The sequence below is a fragment of the Chelon labrosus genome, assembly GCF_963514085.1.
Source record: "Chelon labrosus genome assembly, chromosome: 22".
NCBI lineage: Eukaryota > Metazoa > Chordata > Actinopteri > Mugiliformes > Mugilidae > Chelon > Chelon labrosus.
The window spans coordinates 2156430-2179169 of NC_140355.1; the positions used below are offsets into that span (position 1 = coordinate 2156430).

At 43.1% G+C, this 22740-nt stretch overlaps 1 protein-coding gene across 1 annotated transcript in view; it reads left to right on the forward strand.

Annotated features, from left to right (window-relative positions):
• The window catches only part of tln1 (talin 1), a 63477-nt gene that overhangs the window by 38305 nt on the left and 2432 nt on the right, over positions 1–22740 (forward strand). Inside the window, exons 29-56 of the mRNA XM_084572256.1 lie at positions 81–200; positions 496–693; positions 1025–1164; positions 1253–1346; positions 1637–1726; positions 2305–2427; positions 2528–2671; positions 2770–2931; positions 3157–3297; positions 3427–3608; positions 5697–5829; positions 6453–6554; positions 6703–6873; positions 7075–7323; positions 7725–7844; positions 7952–8098; positions 8216–8382; positions 9545–9728; positions 9830–9955; positions 10364–10480; positions 10598–10783; positions 11117–11224; positions 15175–15280; positions 17153–17277; positions 17554–17679; positions 17960–18022; positions 18104–18286; positions 22279–22404. Of these exons, the coding sequence (XP_084428382.1) occupies positions 81–200; positions 496–693; positions 1025–1164; positions 1253–1346; positions 1637–1726; positions 2305–2427; positions 2528–2671; positions 2770–2931; positions 3157–3297; positions 3427–3608; positions 5697–5829; positions 6453–6554; positions 6703–6873; positions 7075–7323; positions 7725–7844; positions 7952–8098; positions 8216–8382; positions 9545–9728; positions 9830–9955; positions 10364–10480; positions 10598–10783; positions 11117–11224; positions 15175–15280; positions 17153–17277; positions 17554–17679; positions 17960–18022; positions 18104–18286; positions 22279–22404 (3933 nt within the window). The remainder of the gene's footprint in view (positions 1–80; positions 201–495; positions 694–1024; positions 1165–1252; positions 1347–1636; positions 1727–2304; positions 2428–2527; positions 2672–2769; positions 2932–3156; positions 3298–3426; positions 3609–5696; positions 5830–6452; positions 6555–6702; positions 6874–7074; positions 7324–7724; positions 7845–7951; positions 8099–8215; positions 8383–9544; positions 9729–9829; positions 9956–10363; positions 10481–10597; positions 10784–11116; positions 11225–15174; positions 15281–17152; positions 17278–17553; positions 17680–17959; positions 18023–18103; positions 18287–22278; positions 22405–22740) is intronic.

The following is a 22740-nucleotide window of genomic DNA, read 5'->3' on the forward strand; positions in this document are numbered from 1 at the left end:
AAGCTGTTTGCAAAATGACAATGCTGACAATGCTGACGTTCATTTTGTGTGTGTGTCTGTGTGTGTGTGTGTGTGTGTAGGTGGCCAAGGCCGTATCTCAGGCCCTGAACAGAAGTGTCAACTGCCTGCCTGGCCAGAGAGATGTGGACAACGCCATCCGTACTGTGGGCGAAGCCAGCAAGTCTCTCCTGGCTGATTCTGTTAGTACAACAAAGCGCTGATTTTAATAATATGGACTGCATTGCTTATTATGCATAAATGAAACTGAGGTGAATGCTATTTTTTACTTCGATGGAGGGGTTTCGTAGTGAAGAGCCTCCGTACTCATGACCCAGGTCCTGAAACGTAAACAGAAAACAAATCTCCATTGTCTAGTCCCAAATTGCACATATTATAACTTTGTTATAATAGTTTTGTTTTTTAACCTTTCACCACTGGGCACTCATTGCTCTGTTGCTATTTGCAGCCCTCATTCTTCTCCTCTTCCCGCTGTAGTTCCCATCCAGTGGAAGGAGCTTCCAGGAGGTTCAGGCTCAGCTCAATGAGGTGGCAGCAGGTCTGAACCAGTCGGCCAATGAGGTGGTCCAGGCATCCAGAGGGACCACGCAGGACCTGGCCAGGGCCACCAGCAAGTTCGGACAGGACTTCAGCAACTTCCTGAAGGCTGGTGTTGACGTGGCTGGAACATCCCAGGTCAGTGTTGAAGTGAAGCAGAGATTTAGCCGGCTGTTAAGTTGCGAGTCAAAACTCAAACTGTATGTCTGGTAATATTTAATATTTAATTCAGTGTGCAGATCCAAACCAACAATGCATTAGTCAACCACTCGGTGCTATCTGACTTTCCTTCTTTTAATCTTTTAATCGTCAAACACTTGACATTCTAGGAAATATTTCTTAGGATAAAGAATCGACCATATATGTGGGATTGAGTCTAAATTAACTTCCGCGTGTGTGTCTTTTTTAAGTAACAAAGTGCCGTAGTTCTATTGAGCTCACTACACACCTCCTTCCTATTTCCCTTCAGTCTAAAGAAGACCAGACGCAGGTAGTGTCCAACCTGAAGACAATCTCCATGTCATCAAGCAAACTGCTACTGGCAGCAAAGGCCCTATCCACTGACCCCAGCTCCCCCAACCTCAAGAACCAGCTAGCAGCGGCTGCTCGGTAAGAAACATTTCTTCTCCTCTCTATTTTTTTTTTTTTTTTTTGCCACCGATCTGTCTTTTACATCTTTGAACCTTTGCGTCTACAGGGCAGTTACAGACAGTATCAACCAGCTCATCACCATGTGCACTCAGCAGGCTCCAGGTCAGAAGGAGTGTGACAATGCTCTCAGAGAGCTCGAGGTAACAACCATCATCTCTCTCTTCTTTAGTGATTGATTAGGTTGATTATGCTATGGTAGGACTCAGTGTCAGGTTCAACATGAGCAAAAATGCATCATGTCCCTATTTGAATCTTGTAGCTCAGGTCGTAGATACAATTGCAAAACAAGTATTTATTATAGCAAATCCTATCATAAAACATGGGTTAAATTCCAGCCTACAGAGGTCATGTGACCATAGTGGGGATCTTAAGGTACAGTGTGTGCTCGATCTGTTGCTCTGTGTTATAATTGTGCCGTCTCTGCGTGCAGTCGGTGAGGGGGATGCTGGAGAACCCAACAGAAGCCGTTACTGAACTGTCATACTTTGACTGCATCGACAGTGTCATGGAGAACTCCAAGGTGAGACTGCTGCTCCTCCACTGAGCTTTTGGCTCTTCCATCACTCCTCTCTCATTTCTTCTTCAATGTAAACTTTCAGTGTTGTGAATAACATGGATTAAATTGGAAGATCAAAATAATTGGACTTCACTAATTAGAACCCATCCTCATTTGGTTTTATTGCAAGTATGTGCGTTCTGCTTTTCTTTAGAAAGGAAAGGTTCACCTCTGTGAAGCAGTGTCATGCTCTAAAGGAGGGTTATATAACTTCTCAAATACTTAGGTCTTAGCCCATGTGCACCGTGGCAGACCAATTTTCATGCCTCTGTACAGGTGCACCACTTCATGGCCAATAACTCAACTTGTGAAGGCAAAATTGCTCCATGGGGGAATGTCCCATAAAAGCCAACTTGGTGCTGACGTGAATTTGATGGTCAAATGTCATAGGTCACATATCTGGACATAAATCAAGAGTTTTTAATCTAATGATGATACAATTTCATTGGAATGTCTGATTCAGTGAAATGATCAGATTTTACATTTGAGTGTATTGACGGTTTCCATGTCCTTGTCTGAATCGCTTGTTTTCTTGTCCATAGGTCCTTGGCGAGTCCATGGCTGGCATTTCCCACAATGCTAAGAACTCTAACCTGCCAGAGTTTGGTGATTCAGTCAGTGCTGGCTCTAAAGCCCTGTGTGGTCTCACTGAAGCAGCTGCACAGGTAAAATCCTTACTGAACAGTCAGAGACAAAAGCACTAGGCTGCTCCGTGCTCATTTTGGTTGTGTTTGTAATATATCAATGTATGGCTCATGTCTCTAGGCTGCCTATCTGGTGGGAGTATCTGACCCCAACAGTACAGCAGGTCAGAAAGGCCTGGTCGACCCTGCTCAGTTTGCTCGGGCTAATCAGTCTATTCAGATGGCCTGCCAGAACCTGGTGGACCCAGCCTGCACCCAGTCTCAGGTACAGGCTTACCTCACTGCGACATCACAGTCTCCTTTGTCTTGGCAGTGAGTCTTAATGTGTCTGAATACATCTTTACTGTCTGTCTTTCTGTCCAGGTGCTCTCTGCAGCCACCATCGTGGCCAAACACACCTCTGCACTGTGTAACGCCTGCCGCCTGGCCTCCTCCAAGACTCCTAATGCCGTGGCCAAGAGGCAGTTTGTCCAGTCAGCCAAAGAGGTAGCCAACACCACTGCCAACCTGGTGAAATCCATAAAGGTATGTAGTCATTTCCAATTACCCATCGACCAAATGAGAAACAGAGAAACCTTTAACCCCTCACTCTTAGCCCTGAGATACATCTAAAGTAGAAAGTGTTTAATATAATAAAATATCAGCCCTACTATATAAATTAACTCTTGGAGGTGGGGTGAGAAAGTACTGCAATACACTTGAAATATAGTCTTTTTGAAAGTTCTGACTGATGCCACGTCCCCTGCACAGGCTTTAGATGGAGCCTTTAACCACGAGAACAGAGAGAAGTGTAGGGCTGCCACTGGTCCTCTGATAGAAGCCGTGGACAACCTGACTGCCTTCGCCTCCAACCCGGAGTTCGCCAGCATTCCTGCTCAGATCAGCCCTGAGGTATGTCTTAAGTATTATTTTTATTATGAACTGGACCTGATTTTGCAGATGTTCATAATTTTCATTTTGATGCCAGCCAGTATTACCTAATCAAAATAAGTAATTTTCATCTCCGTGCGCATTCCTCAGGGTCATGCAGCCATGGAGCCTATCGTGGTGGCAGCAAAGACGATGCTGGAAAGCTCAACCGGTCTGATCCAGACTGCCCGCTCCCTGGCAGTCAACCCCAAAGATCCCCCCAAGTGGTCAGTGCTGGCAGGACACTCCAGGACTGTGTCCGACTCCATTAAGAAACTCATCACCAACATGAGGTAAACTCTGCTCTACTGTAGCTGCTACTGGCTGGGCTATACATTCATGTATGATGAAGCAGCTCTTAAACACTAGACTGATAAAATGGAAAACTGAAAAAAAAAAAAGATTTTATTGCATAGCTTTTGTGGTTCTTGACATTGGGGTCCCAACACCCAAGGTGGTCATTATTTGGTCCAGATGGAAAATGAAATAACATATGTTATACTTGAGTTTGAAATAGCTTTTACATTACAACACCTGCCCCCGTGATATCATTTGTCTTATGTGTTTGTGAGAGTCCAAGGTTACATCTGCATCAACAAAGGCGGATGCATCTCTCTCTCTCCCCTCTCCCTTATCTTCCCTGCTTTGCGTCTCACGTCTTGTCCTGTCTTGTCTCAAACTTTGGGAGCCTCTCTCCGCATTGCTCTCCAAATTTAAAATCATGGAATTGGTCAACTGGTCTCTCAACGCAGTTGACAGAATCTTCTCGACGAGAAGCTCGGGTTCGGGAGAACCTGCCTGCCCTGACGGAACGTTTGCCGCGGGATACATGATGGACTCCTGGGGGAAGTGGAGGGTCATGTGCCTGGCGATTCTTTCCATCGAGGACGTCGAGGATCTTTACATATTCGGAACCATGATAACAGGCTTTCTGCTGATTGGATTCGGCATTGCCCTGGTGTATCGGAAAATTCGGAAAACGGTGTCAGCAGTCCAGAGCCCCATGACGCTGCCCGACATGATTGATGGAGTGAGCAGAGCTGTTAGCGCTCAGACTGTGGGTATAAACCGCAACATGGAAAACACCTTGGAAAGAGCTATCATCGCACTGACTGTGGTTATAAACCGCAACATGGATAACATCTTGGACAGAGCTGTTCGTGCTCAGACTGTGGTCATTAACTGCAACATGGAAACCATCTTGGACAGAGCTGTTCGTGCTCAGACTGTGGTCATTAACCGCAACATGGAAACCATCTTGGAGAATAAGTTTTCGGCTTTGCAAAGGCGAATGAATCGATTTGAAGACCAGAATGGACAAACGGAGTAAGTCGTGTCTATTGAAACACGACCACTCGCCCTAACCCAAACAGTCATAATCTAATCTGCATTCCGGCCCCTGAGCAGTACCGGCCGAGGCCGAGGCCGCTGCTGGAACAAACCCCCCCAGGAGATCGCTGCAGTGAGACGCTCTGTCCTATTCCTCCCTCCCTTCCTCCACGGACACCTGTTGATGGTTGACTCCGTCTGGGACCCGATCAGGGACGTCTCCATGGCAACCTGCTGTGTTATCGCGATGACATCCCGCGAACTGAGGCACTGATTGGGAGGCTAGACGAAGCTACTCTCCAGGCTTATGTACACACACGCACCCACGGACACTTACACACATGCACATATGCAATACACCTCCCTACCCCCCAATCGCACGCCTTCGCCACCTTTTTCAAGGCGCCGAAGATGGCTGCGGCCGCGGCTGACTGCCTGTCTGCGCTGGAACACCTCCACCCCCTTTCCCCCCTCCCCCGGTGCAAGTTGTTTTGAGTTCTTATGTTGTAAAGTGTGCTCATATGTGCTTATGTTGCTGAGGTTTTTTTCCCGGTCCCACACTGTACTCCTCGAGAGGAGTGTAGTCTGGGAGCTGCTTTTTTTTTTCTCCTCCCCTCTCCTCTCGTTTTTTTCCCCTTTTCCTCCCCCCACTATTACCTAACACTCATCCTGTTGTGTCTGTCTTATTGTATGTATTGTATTCTGTATATGTACGGACGGGTTGACTGCTGTAATTTCGCTGTACTTGTTATAGTGACAATATGAAGATTCATTCATTCATTCATGTGTTTTTGGGTGAGACAGTAAATCCCAAATAGCTCCTCGTGGTCTGACCAGAACCTTGCAGGGTAGTCCTTGGTCTAGTCGGTGTGTGATTTGCGTGTGTAAATGAGTAAATGCGAGATGATCTGTCAGGCACTTTGGATGAAAGCCATGCAAGCATTTACACTTGGAACTAATTAGATTTGTTTCCCTGGTTAGCTTTTGTCGAGTGTCAAGTGAGTTTAAAACCACTAATCACCGCATACATCCTCTATCTCGTGTGTGTGCAGAGAGAAGGCTCCCGGCCAGAGAGAATGTGACGATGCTATTGAGGTGCTGAACGGCTGCATCCGCGAAGTTGATCAGGCCTCTCTGGCTGCAATAAGCCAGCAGCTAACACCGCGGGAGGACATCTCCATGGAGGTAAACGCCTTCACGCCACCATACATCGCATTCATTGTACATAGTAGCATTGACAGTATTGTGTAACAAAAGTTTAATAGCACATGTGTTAAAAGATATGAAGGATTGTATCTGTTGTTGCTACACTGGCACTAGCAACGGGTCTCTAACTGTTACTGATGTGAAATGTCTGTCAGGCTCCATCAGGTTGATGATACGCTTCAAGTTTCTCTTTAATTTGACCTCTGAATACATCCCCAAGCATTTTCTTACAGTCTTTTTGTGACTTCCTCATGATCTATTCAGCATTCTGCACAGAACAGAACACACTGTCTGACCACTGGCACACACAGCTGAGCAGTCACAAGTACACAACATTATCATAATGCAGTTTAGCCTTTTTTTTTGTGGGAATGCAAACATTATCACAAGGTTATCACCAAAAATACCACTGTGACCTTTCAGGGGCTCGCTAGTATTCAGACAATAAAATGATGAAGAATGTAAGTCAGTGCGCGTTGTTCCTGACCTGATCTGGAAAAAACTGTCTGTAGATATACTGTTTAATGTAGTTGATGAAGGTGAATTTGTGTTTGAATAAATGTGTATGAATACAGCTTACGGTAAATGTGTTTGTGTTGTAGACCCTCCATGAGCAGATGGCGGCCTCAGTCCACGAGATCAGCAACTTGATCGATCCTGTAGCTGTAGCTGCTCGATCTGAAGCTTCACATCTGGGACACAAGGTAAAAATCAGAACCCTCTGCAGCTGGTAACATAATATAGACGTGTATTTGCTAGTGATCCATCTAAACGTTGACTAGGGCTATATTTTTCAGAATCTCTGTTTTGAAATTGTCATAATGCATCATTTTGTTCCCCACACACTTACAGGTGTCTCAGATGGCCAGCTACTTTGAGCCTCTGATCATGGCAGCCATTGGCACAGCGTCCAAGATCGTCAGCAGCCAACAGCAGATGGCTGTCTTAGATCAGACCAAAACCCTGACGGAGTCGGCCCTGCAGATGCTCTACACTGCCAAGGAGGCTGGAGGAAACCCCAAGGTACTGAAGCTGGCACTAGAGAAACCTTTAGAACCCTGGAAACATATTTTATTTATGCACAAAGAAATTCCTTCAATGTTATTGTTTTTTTACTGTTTGTTTTCTTATTGGATGTTACTTTTTTATATAATAGCGGTTCTGAGTTGTTTTAACAGTCGAATGCTTCAGAATGACCCACTCCAATGTGTTTCCTCTCTCCAGGCGGCACACATGCAAGAGGCCTTGGAGGAGTCGGTGCAGATGATGAAGGAGGCAGTGGATGATCTGGGTGCCACACTGGCTGAGGCTGCTAGTGCATCAGGTGCTGTGGGTGGCATGGTGGACTCCATCAACGATGCCATCAATAAAATGGAAGACACACCTACACTTGAACCTGAAGGCACCTTCGTGGACTACCAGACTACCATGGTTAAGACGGCCAAGGCCATCGCCGTCACTGTGCAGGAGATGGTAAGGCACACAGCCTCGTTACGCTATTACAATCTTAAACTAACCGGTGTCCAGAAACTCTTGTGTTTGGGATTGCACTATGTAAAGGATTTCTGACAAAGTCTGTGTACTTGGATACACAGACAAACACAACGTTCTCTGTAATAAAATGCAGTTCAGTCAGTGTGTTCTGAATTTTCCTTTTTTTTGTATAATGTTAGAAAGCATATTTTTTCTCGTCTTTTTCTCTTAGATAAAATCTGTCAAACAGTTACATGTCGTGATAGAAATAAGAACTGTAAATGGTATACATCTGCATTATATGTATCAGTATTTCACGTATATTGACAAAAGAACTGGTCATTTCATGGTTATTATATAACAAATTAACTGCATAAATATATTGTTTTGTCTCTTTTTAGGTGACCAAGTCTAACACCAACCCAGATGATCTCGGAGGACTGGCCAACCAGCTGACCAATGAGTTTGGAAATCTGGCAGATGAGGCCAAATACGCAGCACTGACTGCAGAGAATGATGAAGTAAGTAACACCTACATGTTGTTCTTTGTTTATAAACCATTGCTGCGCCACTCAGTTTCCATAGTTTTTATGGTGTTAATGGGATTTCTCTATCTGTTAATTTCCAGATTGGTTCTCACATTAAGAAGCAGGTGGGAGAGTTGGGTTTCAGCTGCACAGGTTTGGTGACCAAAGCTGGAGCTCTGCAGTGCAGTCCCAACGACTCCTTCACTAAAAAGGAGCTGATTGAAAGTGCCCGCAAAGTCTCTGAGAAGGTCAGACCACAAGTTCACTTTGTTTTCTCCAGCATAAATCTAAAGTCCTGTGGTTTTTGCTCTCGATTTGTTTATGGTTTTGTTAACGCTTACTCTGACATCCACCTCTTCTTGCAGGTTTCCCATGTGTTAGCATCCCTGCAGGCCGGTAACCGTGGCACCCAGGCCTGTATCACAGCAGCCAGCGCTGTGGCTGGAATCATCGCAGACCTCGACACCACCATCATGTTTGCCACTGCTGGTACTCTGAACAGAGAGAACACAGAGACCTTCGCTGACCACAGGTACTAATTACTACAGAGATCCTCTGTAAAAGATATTAAAATAGAAACGGACACAGAGTGTGTTTCCATGCACTCTAATATCCTGGTCTTGATGTAGTTTTTGGCGGATGATTGATATATTTTGCAGATCTTATCCTGGTTGTAGAAACCTGAATATTCTACCCAGAGTAGAATTATTGTAAAGATACTGTGACATTTAAACTGCTTAAGAAGTTGAAAGAGGGAGTAAGAAGCAAACCACTGTGCACAGATGATCAGAATCCTGGATAGTTTTATGACCCTGTACCACAGACTAAATATAGCATAGCAAATAGTAAATAACAATACTAAATAAAGATGGATGCTGGAACAGCTCCTCAAAAGTGAAGCCAAAGCAAGTAGAGCACCCCCTGGTGACTGGCTGCAGTATAGGTCATAAGCTCCTCAACCTCCAAGTTAGTAGATGGGACTTGGGCCAAACTAAAACATTAAAATACACATCAAGGGTTTTTTGTTGTTTTTCAAAGACGGTTTCTCTCATTTTAGGTAGTTAATATAATGCTGATGCAAGTTCAAGTGTCCATTTTCATTTTTCTGATGAGTTTTGTCTTGGTGGTGGAAGTGTGGGCGGGTCATTGATAACGCGGCTTCGTGTGGCTCCACTCTCAGGCCGTTCTGCGCAGACTCTGGCTCCAAACTCTCAAGATGGTGCAGCCCATATTGCTGGGAAAATAAAGTCAATTTGGCCAATGCAAGGAAGTGGGGACGCGTCCATATTTATATACAGTCTATGCCCTGTACAAAGAGTATCAATAACCATATGTATCCATGGAAACATTCTAAAAAAAAAAAAAAAACAGGATATGGTAATAGTATTAGGATAATAGTGTGAGGGCACACCTAAACCCCAGAACTCGAGTTGTATCCCTATGTTCCCTTTCATTGTGTTTTCCATTACTGTACATGTGATTACACAAAGTACAGTTCTATACAGATTATGGCCTTCAAGACAGCAAGAATAACAATACGTGATTTTAACTATTCTTGTACCATTGATTTTCTTTGTGGGGGATTTTTCTAACTTCTCTTGTTTGTTCTAGATGATTTGGGGGTTTTGACTGACTACAGTACTGCTAATGAATAATTTTGCATTAGTGAGACTCTGTGATCTTCCCTTTTTCAGAGAATGCATCCTGAAGACAGCCAAGGCTCTAGTGGAGGACACCAAGCTCTTGGTGTCTGGTGCTGGAGCCAGTCAGGAGAAACTGGCCCAGGCTGCCCAGTCATCAGTGTGCACCATTACCAAACTGGCAGAAGTGGTCAAACTGGGAGCTGCCAGCCTGGGTTCTGAAGACCCAGAGACTCAGGTATGGACTGAACTGCCTGTCACCACATGTGCTTCTTTGTGTGTCTAGATACAATCACTCCTAAGATGAACCGGTAAAATACTCCACTCTGCTTTCTACAGGTGGTTTTGATCAATGCAGTGAAGGATGTAGCCAAAGCTCTGGGTAACCTCATTAGCGCCACCAAGGCAGCTGCAGGCAAGCCTCATGATGACCCCAGCATGCTGCAGCTAAAGAATTCCGCTAAGGTAAGATTCGAAAACCCATAGTCACATGACACTGTGTTTTGAGCTCATTTATTTTTATAGCAACACAGTGATTCACACTAAAGGTGGAAACAATGAACAGGGAGGCTTAGGAAGGAAGTCCAATCCCTGCAGACTCAGGGCACGATGACTGTGCTTCTGGAAATCATAGAAATTGTTACATTCAGGGAGTTAAACTGCTGTTTCCTTCCCTTTGTGGATCATACTCATTCATACAGTAACCACTATTGTTTGCTTAATGTTGAACCGGTAGCGTCTGTTGAACACACACGTGTGAATGCACTTTTAACAGCAGCTATTGTCTGCTGTGAAAACTGTTCTGTCTCAGTGGGTTGCTTCAGTTTTCTTCAGTCTAATCTATGGCCGTATGCTCTGACCTGGCTGCTGTAGGTGATGGTGACCAATGTAACATCCCTCCTGAAGACTGTGAAGGCAGTGGAGGATGAAGCCACGAAGGGAACCAGAGCTCTAGAGGCCACTATCGAGCACATCAAGCAGGAGCTGACTGTGAGTAGAGTACTTACACGTTTGTGAACGGTGAACACCATGGGAGATGTCCCTTCCAAGGATTCAGTTAGAATGCTGATCTATGGTATTAAGTATCTCACTAACTTTACCATCCAGGTGTTCAGCAGTTCCGATCCACCACCAAAGACAACCACACCGGAGGAGTTCATTCGCATGACTAAAGGTATCACAATGGCAACAGCGAAGGCAGTGGCTGCTGGGAACTCTTGTCGTCAGGAAGATATCATTGCCACGGCCAACCTCAGCAGAAGAGCCATTGCTGACATGTTGCACTCCTGCAAGGTACACAGGAGATTTAGAACTGCAAATCCTGATACATTATACAGGGTCAACACAGCTGCTTAGTGATGAGAGAAACAGACGGCATACATAAATTACAAAGACATTAAAAGACATTGCAATTAATGCATGCATTTTTACATATTATTTTTTAATATTTGACATTATACTTAGAGATTAGTGATACATAATAATGTAAAGTAACTTTTATATTTCTAACTGGACAATGTCAGCAAGAGATTTTTTTTTTTTTAAGTCTGTAAAAAGTAACATTTCAGATATATAAAATATTACCAATACATCACAGCACAATTTTTCTCTCTTTTTGCCTTCCAGCAAGCTGCTTATCACCCAGAGGTCAGCAAGGACGTGCAGATGAGAGCTCTGCGCTATGGCAATGAATGTGCTACTGGATATCTGGGGTTGCTGGAGCATGTTCTGGTGGTAAGAGTTCATTTCTGAGTTACAGTTTCAATTTCAAAACTGTCTTTAACAGTCTTTAAAATGCAGGAATTTTGGAGCCCTGCGTGACACCAGCCATAACACAACCCTTTTAACATCAGCTAAGATAAAGTAAAATAATCAAATAACAAGCACCTCTTTCAGAAATTTCGTCTCGGTGTACAGGAAATAAGAAGAAAGAGACAAATGGCTGAAATGTGAAAAGTGGTGTTTGAGATGCTGAGCACAAAAACTGCAGAGGTTCAATTAAAATACATCACTCACCACTCATCCGTCCGCTATCCATAACAGTTTATTCTGTAGAGGGTGACGGGGCTGAAGCCTATCCCTTGGCACCTTCACCTTATTAGTGCTTGCTCTGGGGGTTTCAGCCTCTAAGTTAAATAGGTAATAATTACACGTCGGGTATAAATCAGTTTAACCAATGAAACCTCCACTTCCCTTCACATTTGTAATCTCCATCTTCCATTTGGTCCCAGAGACTATTTGGGCTTGTGTGATTGGCTTCACAGCATGCTGGCTGCATGCTTACAAACCTCTCCTCTGTATATATGTTGCAGCTGTCAATGTGTTTTATTTCCTCTTTTCTTTCCTTTCTCCAACGATGTGTCAATGTTCACTTAAACTTGTGGCTCACTGATGTCGGTGAAAGCCGGTGAGTACGCCGCATGACTGACCTGCACAAGTGTGGGTCTGCATTGCTTGAATGCTTCACTGAACAGTATACCACAACAATCCTGCAAAATACCATCAGCAGCATGTTAGCAGCTGCCAGATCAGCTCTGCTTATGGACTGGAGGGGATGTTTGGATAATCTGCTTTCTTATAAGGTGTCGATCATCTGCACTGGTTGTCAGAGTTAAGACACTGATGGAATCTGACTTAGATGGTGTTTGACCATATATCACTTACCAGTGCTCATAGTATATCATTAGACTGATATAGGACCCATCTGTGCAGTCACACTTACAGCGGACTGTCCATTGGTAGGAAGATCTGTTCACATGTATGTGTGTCTGGTGCATAGACTGTATATAAATATGGACAATGCGCCCCCACTTCCTTGATTGGCCTTGCAGTCGTTATACGGGCAGTGCCGTCTTTCAAGTTTGGAGCCCGAGTCTGCGGAGCCGTGTTATCCATGACCCTCCCACACTTCATCCAGACTCACTTGTGTTTCTGTTTAATTAATACTGCGCTCTGCTCTACCTCCACCAGTTTCAAAGAAATTTGGGATTATAGTCTACTTATTTATTTATATATTTTTTTCCTACTTTCACGATCTACTGGACTGCTTCATGGACTGCTTTATATTGTCAAATAACTAAAATGATACTTGTCAGAAAAATGGACATTTGCCTAAGCATTACATTAACGTTACATTAACCTAAAATGACAGAAACCATCCTTGAAAAAAAATGTATTTGACATGTATTTTAGTGTTTTAGTCTTGCTCAAGTCCCATCCACTAACATGCAGGAGGTGGTGCTTATGACCTATACTGGAGCCAGTCACCAGGGGGAGCTCTTCTTATTTTGGCTCCACCTTTGAGGAGTTGTTCTGTTGTCCATCTTTATTTACAGTCTAGTGGTCTAGTGTTGTCTTGGTGATTTCTCAGACCGGTACATGTAAGGTAGTGTTTTGATTCATATCCAACTGGTGATAGAAAAATAAATGTTGTTTATTCATATCCTTAGTTTAAAAAATCCAACACCAGACACTCTACTGGGGGTAGAATAGAGTACTTTCTCCTGCACTGCAGATGTGAGCCTGTGGGCCATCCTCTAATGGTCAGAAAAGAACTACAACCAGTTTACGTTTTTGACCACTGTTGAAAATACACTGGACTTTCTTATCATATTGCTCAGTGAGATGGTTAGCTTTTTGTCTTTGGTTTCCCATTAATTAAACACATGGCCAAGTGAGTGTTTCAATTTCATAACATCAGCAATGGATGAACCTCTTCTAGAATAGGTGCATGGAGTTGTTTGTTTTTGTGTGACACGAAACATCCCATATGTCCTGTTTGTCTGCTAGAATGTTTAATCATTCCAGAAGATGTAAAACAGTAGCACACCTCAAACTTCTCAATTCTATACAAGGGCTGAGTGTTATAAACTTTTATTAGATGATCAATCACTTTCTTTAACCCATGACTCTGGTTACAGTCCAAGTCATAGATGTTGTAATCACAATCATAGTTTGTACATTCTTCAAGTTTACCGACAGTCACTAATTTAAATCTGAAGTCAACTGAATTCACCTTTGAGTCCATTTGGTGTCATGGTACTGAGTGTATGATCTCCCCTTCTTTTGTTGGTGTGCAGTTTTGTGGCATAAATTTGGCTCGCAGCATGCATTCCAGTGCCGTTACCTCCTCCTCTCCCATTTTGTTGTGACATCATGTGAATCAACTTGAGCTGGGTCTGGGCTGAGCCCCGCTAATGCCCTGCACCTGTCACACACTGCTCCAATCTGAATACTGCCCCTCCACCTAAGACTGTTTGAGGACCCCAGCTGAACCCACACCACATCTGAGCACCAATTATTATTACCATTTAGTTAGCAGATGTGCACTTCACACTTCAACACTTCACCGTCCTAATTTCCTCACTAAAATATATGCTTGATATGAGGGTATTTCCAGACAAAATAATTTACAAATGAAAAGATGTACTCATTATACTTTATAAGTACACCAAGCAGCCACTGACAGGTGTAGTGAATAATTGACCATCTTGTGACAATGCAAAGTTACGTAGACACGTACCACCCACCTAGACCAGGCCAGGCACCCCAGTGACACTCCTTGATGGCAGCATCCATCCCCAGCAGGATGCAGCCTGCTTATGGACTGAAGGGGATGTTTGGATAACCTGCTTTCTTTTTAAGGAGTCAATCATCTGCGCTGGTTGTCAGAGTTAAGACACTGATGGAATCTGACTTAGCTTGTGTTTGAACATGTATCACTTACCAGTGGTCATATGACTGATATAGGACCCGTTTGTGCAGTCACACTTACAGCTGACTGTCCATTGGTAGGATGATGTGTTCACATGTATGTGTTGGTCTGTTGCATAGACTGTATATAAATATGGACAATGCGCCCCCACTTCATTGCATTGCTGATGCTAGTGTGCCGGGAATACGGGCAACAAAAACGGTTTAGGAACAATTCCAAAACCTTAAAAAGAGCACAAGGTGTTGACCTGGCCTCCAAATTCCCTAGGTCCCAAACTGATCAAGTATCTGTGGCATGCACTGACAAGCCTGATCCACAGAGGCCCCTCAAGTCATCATCTGCTCGAGAGATTTTGTAACATGTTTTAAAGTGCATTGTGATAAAGGATGAAAGAGAACAGTGTAAAAACAATAAATTAGTGTTACCACAGGGATAATAACCATCACACATTTGTTCATCTGGGCCATTATCCATTACCACTTATTGCAGGGGGCTGGGGGGTACATCAGCTGACACTGGTTAAGAGACAGGGTGCACAGCCAGGGCCAATTTAGAATCAGCAATTAACCTAACAAGCATGTCTTTTGACTGTGGGATGTAGCCAGAGCAACTGGAGAAAACACATGTAGGCACAGAGAAAACATGAGCTGGCTCCACTAACTTCTTGCTGTGAGGTGCCAGTACTAACTACTACACTTTTTTTGCACTTGATGTAGTATTCCCCACTAAGGTAAAAACCAAGCATACAGTTCGTTTGGGAGGTATTGCTCTACTACAATCCTACAGAACTGCTAAGTGTGTGCTAAGAGCTCAGCTGAAGGGGTGATTTGAACACAAAAACATATGTAGCTTAGCTTTAGATTAGCAAACACTACGGGTTTGATTCATTCAAGTCAACATGTCAACAAGATGAATGCCAAAACAAAACACTTTTGAATTAAAAATTGCAACTTTTTTCCTTCATTTACAGATCATCCAGAAGCCCACTCATGATCTGAAGCAACAGTTGGCCGGCTACTCCAAGCGGGTGGCAGGCTCTGTCACTGAGCTCATCCAGGCTGCTGAGGCCATGAAAGGTATCTTAACATTTGACCTCTAACAAGAGAGTGACAACAGGAGAAAACTATATTTCTCAGCACATTTCTCCACGTCTCTGTCTGCTCTTAGTGGTGACTGTCCTTCACGTCGTTTAGCCACAAGATGGATAAATATCCGAGTAAAACCGAAAAAATACAGTACTGATATCTAAGATCAAAGAGGAAGTTGGAGTTACAAGCCACTAAGTATATAACGTTAAATTCTCACTTGGTAACCCCAGTGGAAATATCTAAACAGGCAGATAGGAATGCATACTGGCTTACAGACAAACCCTAGACATCAGCTCTTATTTAGAACTCTCCATGCAAATGAGCCCTGGCAGTAATTTGAAGTAGGATTAGTAAATACCCTACTTAGAGTTCTACGGTTTCACACAGCTCTGTTCTGGGATGCCCCTCTTTAAGTACAAATTACAGTACATTAAACTCAAGGCAATTCCATGAATGCTTCAGCTGGCTAATGGAAGGAAAAGTCATCTGCAGGGCTTTATATCCAAGATTCATGATCCTCTGCTCCAGATTGAGAGACATTTGCAGTAACCGAATCCTGCTGCTTACATCTGATGACGAGATGAAAGAACTGTAGCTGACGTGTATCGCTGGGACTCAGCAGGTTTTTTGATCTGATCCAAATCCAGCATCGAATTCACCTACCTAGTGTGAATTCCTTCAAGCAGCCTCCCCAGCTGATTGAGGTTCAGCTTTCTGCAAAAGCCATAAATAAAAACTCAAACATTCTGTCAGGATGTGTAGTCATGAGTTCTAATGATAACATGTAGATCCAAGCTTAAACTGTGATGAACAACGGAAAATAACATTGAATAAATTGATATGATACATACTCAGACAGTAACCAAATACTGCTATAATATTAATGTATTAAGCTGAGAAGACATAACATATTGATCAATTGGTCAGGTTTATCTTCTGGAAACTACCGAAATATTTGTGAAACAGTCAGGAAGTGTTGCCAGTGTCACTGAGCCACAAAAACGTAGGTGGTTATTAAAGAGCGGTGCTTCTATTTCTAGCAATAAAGCTTAAGTTGACTTCTGAAATGTACATGCAGAGAGACAATAAGCAAATTATGTATTTAGTCTTGCATATGAATGCATTGCATATCCATAAGTAAATATGCACTGCAGATCAGCATTTGCGACGACCTCGATTTAACACGTGCAAACCAAGTACACCACTTTGAGGTGTAGTATTCCCTGATGATGGCTTTGGGCCCGATCAGACATTGCATTAACATCCGTCCTGGGAATCCTGAACTCGAGCAGCCGGCTAGTACAGGTGTGAACACACCCAGGTCACATTTGATCCAATCTCTGACCACATTTCGATTTGGTCTGGGATGCATTTGGACATTCCTTTGGATGTGTGAACACACAATCCACACTGGGTCACATTAAAAACCTTTTTGTCTGTCACTGTCTCAAACAGCACGGCAATGAAATTACAATGGAAGCTCCCAGGAACATGAATATGAGTTCAAGGTTTGATTTTGGTCTACAAATTCCCTCGATTGCAATACACTTAGAACATAAAGGATCATAAAGGATCATAAAGGAACAGCTTACCACAGGGAAGAGTCATCAAAATGAGTTACATGACAATCTTGACAGAGGTTAACATATGGTATGTAAGGTTAAACAAATTTGGTTTTAAATTTAACAGCTGTGTTTGCCTCTTAAATTCTGCAGGGAAGTTGGGTAAGGGACATCTCATCTCAGAACGTTTTGGGTAAAGCCACGGCTTTGTGTTAAGGCTGTGTTAACCTGGCAAAGAGTGTTGAATGTCAGTGTTTTTAGGCACAGACTGAGCCAACATTATTTGTGTTTGCTTCAGGAACAGAATGGGTGGACCCCGAGGATCCAACTGTCATCGCAGAGAATGAGCTGTTGGGAGCAGCGGCAGCTATTGAAGCTGCTGCCAAGAAACTGGAGCAGCTGAGGCCGAGGACCAAACCCAAGGTTAAGAGGGCTTTTTACAGAGCAGTAGTACTCGCACTGAGCTTGTTAACCTCCCTACAATGTCACATTAAGTTACTTCTTCTAGAGTGTCAGCTCCTCACACAATGAATGACAGCTGTCCCTCAGACATTACCCTGCTGGCGTTTTAATATTTCTTCTGAATAGCCATATAGTCACTTTTATTTGAGGATGGACCCATATTATCTTAACATGTCTATCTTGACATCAAGTGCACTCTGTGTTTATTGCCTGTTGCTTTCCCTATCTTGTAAACAGGAGGCAGATGAGAGCCTGAACTTTGAGGAGCAGATTCTGGAGGCTGCCAAGTCCATCGCTGCAGCCACCAGTGCTCTGGTCAAAGCTGCTTCAGCAGCACAGAGGGAGCTGGTGGCTCAAGGGAAGGTATGTCACAACTAAAGATGAATATTCAATCAAATTTACACAATTAGTAACTTCCGAGTACAAATGTTAACAAGGAGTTTCTCTGGTGCTATTGAGCACAATTGTTCTCCAACAGTTGTGACATCCCCCATACAGCTAACTAAAATAAAGAGAAAGATCTTAGTTTTATAGTAGTATCATCAAGTTTTAAACCTCATCGAAGGTTGAATACCTCATCACATAATTCACATCATAATAAAATGTGGTCTGATTTAGTTTTCTTTTCTTCTCGTATTTTCAGGTGGGAGCTATCCCAGCCAATGCAGTGGACGATGGACAGTGGTCTCAGGGCCTGATTTCAGCTGTAAGTCTCACTCCAGAAGCTCAATTCTAACATTTTAGTTGATTTTTTTTTGTAAAACCATCAACACCTTTGACTCCTCAGGCCCGCATGGTTGCCGCAGCAACCAACAACCTGTGTGAGGCTGCCAACTCCGCAGTGCAAGGACACGCCAGTGAGGAGAAACTCATCTCATCAGCCAAGCAGGTGGCGGCGTCCACCGCTCAGCTGCTGGTGGCCTGCAAGGTTAAGGCTGACCAGGACTCCCAGACAATGAAGAGACTCCAGGTCAGCACTGCATGTCAAGTCTTTCAAACTGTTAGACACACACTGGCACACTACTGCTTTTATTTGTATTCTATTAATGTTCACTACTGAACAACTTATTTAGTTCTCTGCAAAGATCAGAGCCGCAACTGCAGGGGAGAAATACAGAGCTCTGGTACCCAAAGTAGTTGGACATGAAGACAAAGTAGTTTAACATTGGTAGTTTGTTATGGGCCAATAAAAAATAAAAGAATCATCACTTGGCTTTTACGCTGTCACACTTAATACCCCAGAGGGAGTTAACATTTAGTTATGTGGACTGACAAGTTGCCATCGTTCAGTTGAAAAGACTTGAAAACAGTGGGTAAAAATTGGCAAACAGGTAGGTTTACTTGTGCAGTCTGATGAATGGCGCAGACAAACCTGGGGAGCAGGACCAAGGCAGACTTCTAGAAAAGTCAGGATCGAAACAGTCAATCCAAAAACAGAGTCATAGTCACTCACAGAGCATCAATGGCACATCCGGGCATTCTGACTGTACTTGGTCAGATGTGTACATTGAACTGGAACAGTACTTGGGCAGCTACTGATGCATATTGATAAACAGCCACAGTAAGGACCTCTGGTGGCTGCAGCTGGAGATAAACCGAAAACTAACCCTAACCCTCTGAAGGAAACCCCTCACAAGGGGCTCAAAGATGGGGAAGACGTACAGGCTGCGAAGGGTAGTCAGTCTTCTCCACAAGTTGAGCAGAAGGCGCATGCAGACTGCACAAACAGATGCTCCTCGATGGCAGACTCTGGATCCTACTGGATCTCAAACCCACTTGCACCTTCCAGTTTCCCCAGAGGACGCCGGACGTATATTATTTCCGCTTACGTCAATTCTTCGCTAGCAGATGAATTGTTCCCTCTTGAGCAACGTTTGATTGAACTATAGCAACCAGCTGTTTTATGTCTCGTCTTTAGTTTATTTCGGCTTTAATTATTTCTTCGAGACTGAAAGTCCAGGTTTAAGTCCATGGTTTTCTTGTCCTGCTTCGTCTTTTATTAGCAAATGCATAGTGAAATGTGCGACCCTCATCTGTACTAGTGATTCAGAGAGAACAATACAGTTGGTCATGCTGCAACAGCTGAGGTCTTTGGAGAGCACACTGTATATTATAGTGTATTAATAGGCTGGAATTTGAACGTTTAGAGTTACAGGTGAGATGAAGGATTTGAAGCGCTGCTGCATACGGATTAGCGTGCTCTATATTTAGCACAGGTAAACGTGCCTTTTACATGCTCCATTTCAGTCTGTTTAAAGGGGTACTCCAGCGGTTTATTTCCAAAACGTTGGGGGACTCTCAGGAGACAGACATTAATCAGAGCAGTAGAGGCTGGGATAGTCTGATCTTTAGTCTCCAGCATGGCTCAAGATCCAAAAACAGTGGGTCCTACATTTGCCCACATTAAGAGAAACCTAAATGACATCCCCCCTTCATGGTGCTAATCGTTTTCCCCTCCTCCACTGTGATGAGATCACCAGAAGGATGTTTTTGTACTTGGTGAAACTCCACTGGAGCAGCAGAAGACGTCATAGAACTAGAGAGGGCTCGCTATCTCAGAACTAAACGGTGTGTAAAATCTGTGACGTGCCCCTTTTAAAAAGAAGTTGGAAGATTTTCTTCTCAAACCGCGCAGAACGCACTGACTCAGCGGTGAAAATAATTTAGCACTGAATGGTTGTGACCTTTATGTGTAACTGATGCGGTCAGTTGCAGGACATAACAGAAAGTACAAGTGTCTCCTGTCACCTCATCCACCCAAAAATACTATATCTAAGGCTGTGTGTATGCTAGCTTTGCACATCGGCCTGCCCAGGCCAGCTCATATTCTCTGATCCAATCAGCAGTGGCTTATCTCCTCCTCTTCTGGGCCTGCAGCTGCCGCCACAGTAATTCCCATACATTTATGTCTACAGGAGCTCTGGAAACAATCCACCCAGTCCGCCCATGGCAACAAGAACTGGAAACATTAGCCCTGATCTATGATTACCCCTGCAGCATTTGTTCTCTTCACTCTTTGCCATGGTGCTTTTTGAGGTTGTAATTATCAGAGAAGTGAATATTGTGCAGTGTTGAGTACCTGGGGAACTTGACTCTTTGGCATTTGAGTTTTATTTACCTGTTCATTTCATGCAGCACTGTCTATAATAATGCATTATTATGGCAGAGACTTAATTCTCAAGTTTGTGATGCAAACAAGGAATTAGTTCTTGTGTTTGATGTGCAATATCAGTATATATATTAAGAGGAAAGTACTGAAAGAATGATAAGATTTAAGATCAAAGCTGTGTTTATTGCCAGTTCCGTAATATGATAATGGAAAAAACATGCAGAGGTGTGAAATACCCTAGTCCCACTGTGCTACATACTGTATATGCTGACAATTAACAGATGATAACTACTAGAACTACTTGCTCTAACTTACTGGAGTACCCTAACTACTTCTACTGCAATATATTATGGAACAAAATACATAAAACAATATATAAACAGAAGATATATTGGCGGAATCTACAAGTATAACTTTAACTGTGTAGTCAATGTACAACTATACACGATGACTGTAAGTATAAGCTTGAGTACGAACGTTGAACGAACATTATTTTTGACTTATATACAGAGTCAACACAGCTGTGGGTAGAAAAAATTTTTTTACAGTGCTGTTCAGATGCATGTAGTGCAAATCTTGTATATAAAACTGTACAGCCAACCTCAAGATATTCCCATCCAGATTGCTATCCTTGTACTTACACTTGATCAATTTAAGTATAGCCACAGCTCTGTGTGCACAAAGATTTCCATAGTATAAAATGCGATTTATCGATATTATGTTGTGTGGAGGCGTTTGGAGGCATTCCTGACCATATGCATGCAGACTCTTGGAGTCTACTAATAAAGCAGACTGTGGCTGAACTGCCTTTATTGGAATAAAGTTCCTCCCAGCCTGCGTTCAAACTGCATTACTCTGCCATTACGAACCGTTGCATTACAGGTGCCTCAGCCATCTGCCATCTTTAAACACAGGATTTAAGAAGCAGTAACTTAACGTGTAAAGAATTCCATCTGGATTACAGTAGGTGCTATGAGTAGCTATGAGTGAGTGAAACATGAGCTGTTAGGTCACTTGTGTTGAAAGACGTGATTTAAAATGATAGATAAAATTAATAAAAATAAAAAAAAAGTAAATGTTGTAGCGAAACAGTTAGGAAGAAGATAGATACTGGCACTGAAAGATAGATACATCCTGAGATGAGATGTCCCTGGATTTGAGTAGATTTTTCAGAGTGTGCTGATCTGATCTGATCTGATCTTTTAACAATTCATTTGATGTGCCTTTTTTCGAATCAGCCCATGTGGTACTTTCAGTGACAAAAACTGTTGCATTTCCAGTTTAGCGTATAACATTTTTCTAAGCTGATGCTGTACATCAGAGCCAACATTCCAGTCAAAGATAAACCAGGAGAAGAAGATTTACTAATGTCTGCGTGAGTGCTCTGCTCTCAGCCAGCCCTCTGACTGATTTCAGCCCACACGGCCGCAAAAGGAGAAAACTTGCTCTGAGTCTAACTTGTAACAGTCCAGTCCAATGAGAAAGTGTTTGGCTCCACGTGTTGTTCAGCAGGCCGATCCTCGTTGCCTTTTACAGCTATTCTGAAGTAGAGAGCAGGAACGAAAAAAAAAAAAATGTTATGGTGTTCTCTCTGAGCGCTGGTGGAACTAACATTCCCTTTCCTGGAGTTGCTGTTTAGTAGAAGCAGAATTGTCTGCTGCTACAAGTCTGTGATTGATTTTTAATGTGGAACAGACTGATACTGTTATGGATTTTAGACATCCATTAAGCATTGCTTTTATATTCATTATCTTAACTTTATTGTTTGATGACCTTTCATTTATGAAAATTCACATAAAATCAATTCAGTTCATTGCTTCGAATGTGTTTTAATCATGACCCTGTTTCTGCAGGCTGCCGGAAATGCTGTGAAGAGAGCCTCTGACAACCTGGTGAAAGCAGCACAGAAAGCAGCATTTGATGCTCAGGATGACCAGGCTGTGGTGGTCCAGAGTAAGATGGTGGGAGGCATCGCTCAGGTGAGTCAACGACCTCAAACAGAATCATCTGCAGTTATGTGTAAATTGTATTTTTAGAGAATTACAATTATGACAGGTAACACAATCCTAACTAATAACACACAAATCAATGGATGTGTTTGTCTTGAACATCAACATTCACAGTGTAAGTTAGAAAAAAAAAAACATGAACTCCAAGGTTAATGAGTCAGGACTCAATCTCTTCTATAAGTGGTTCTTCCATCAGTACATTGGGTTTGTCACTTAACACCATAGACTGTATATAAATATGGACGATGCGTGCCCACTTCCTTGCATTTGCCAAACTAATGCTATTTTCCCGGGCGGCGCCATCTT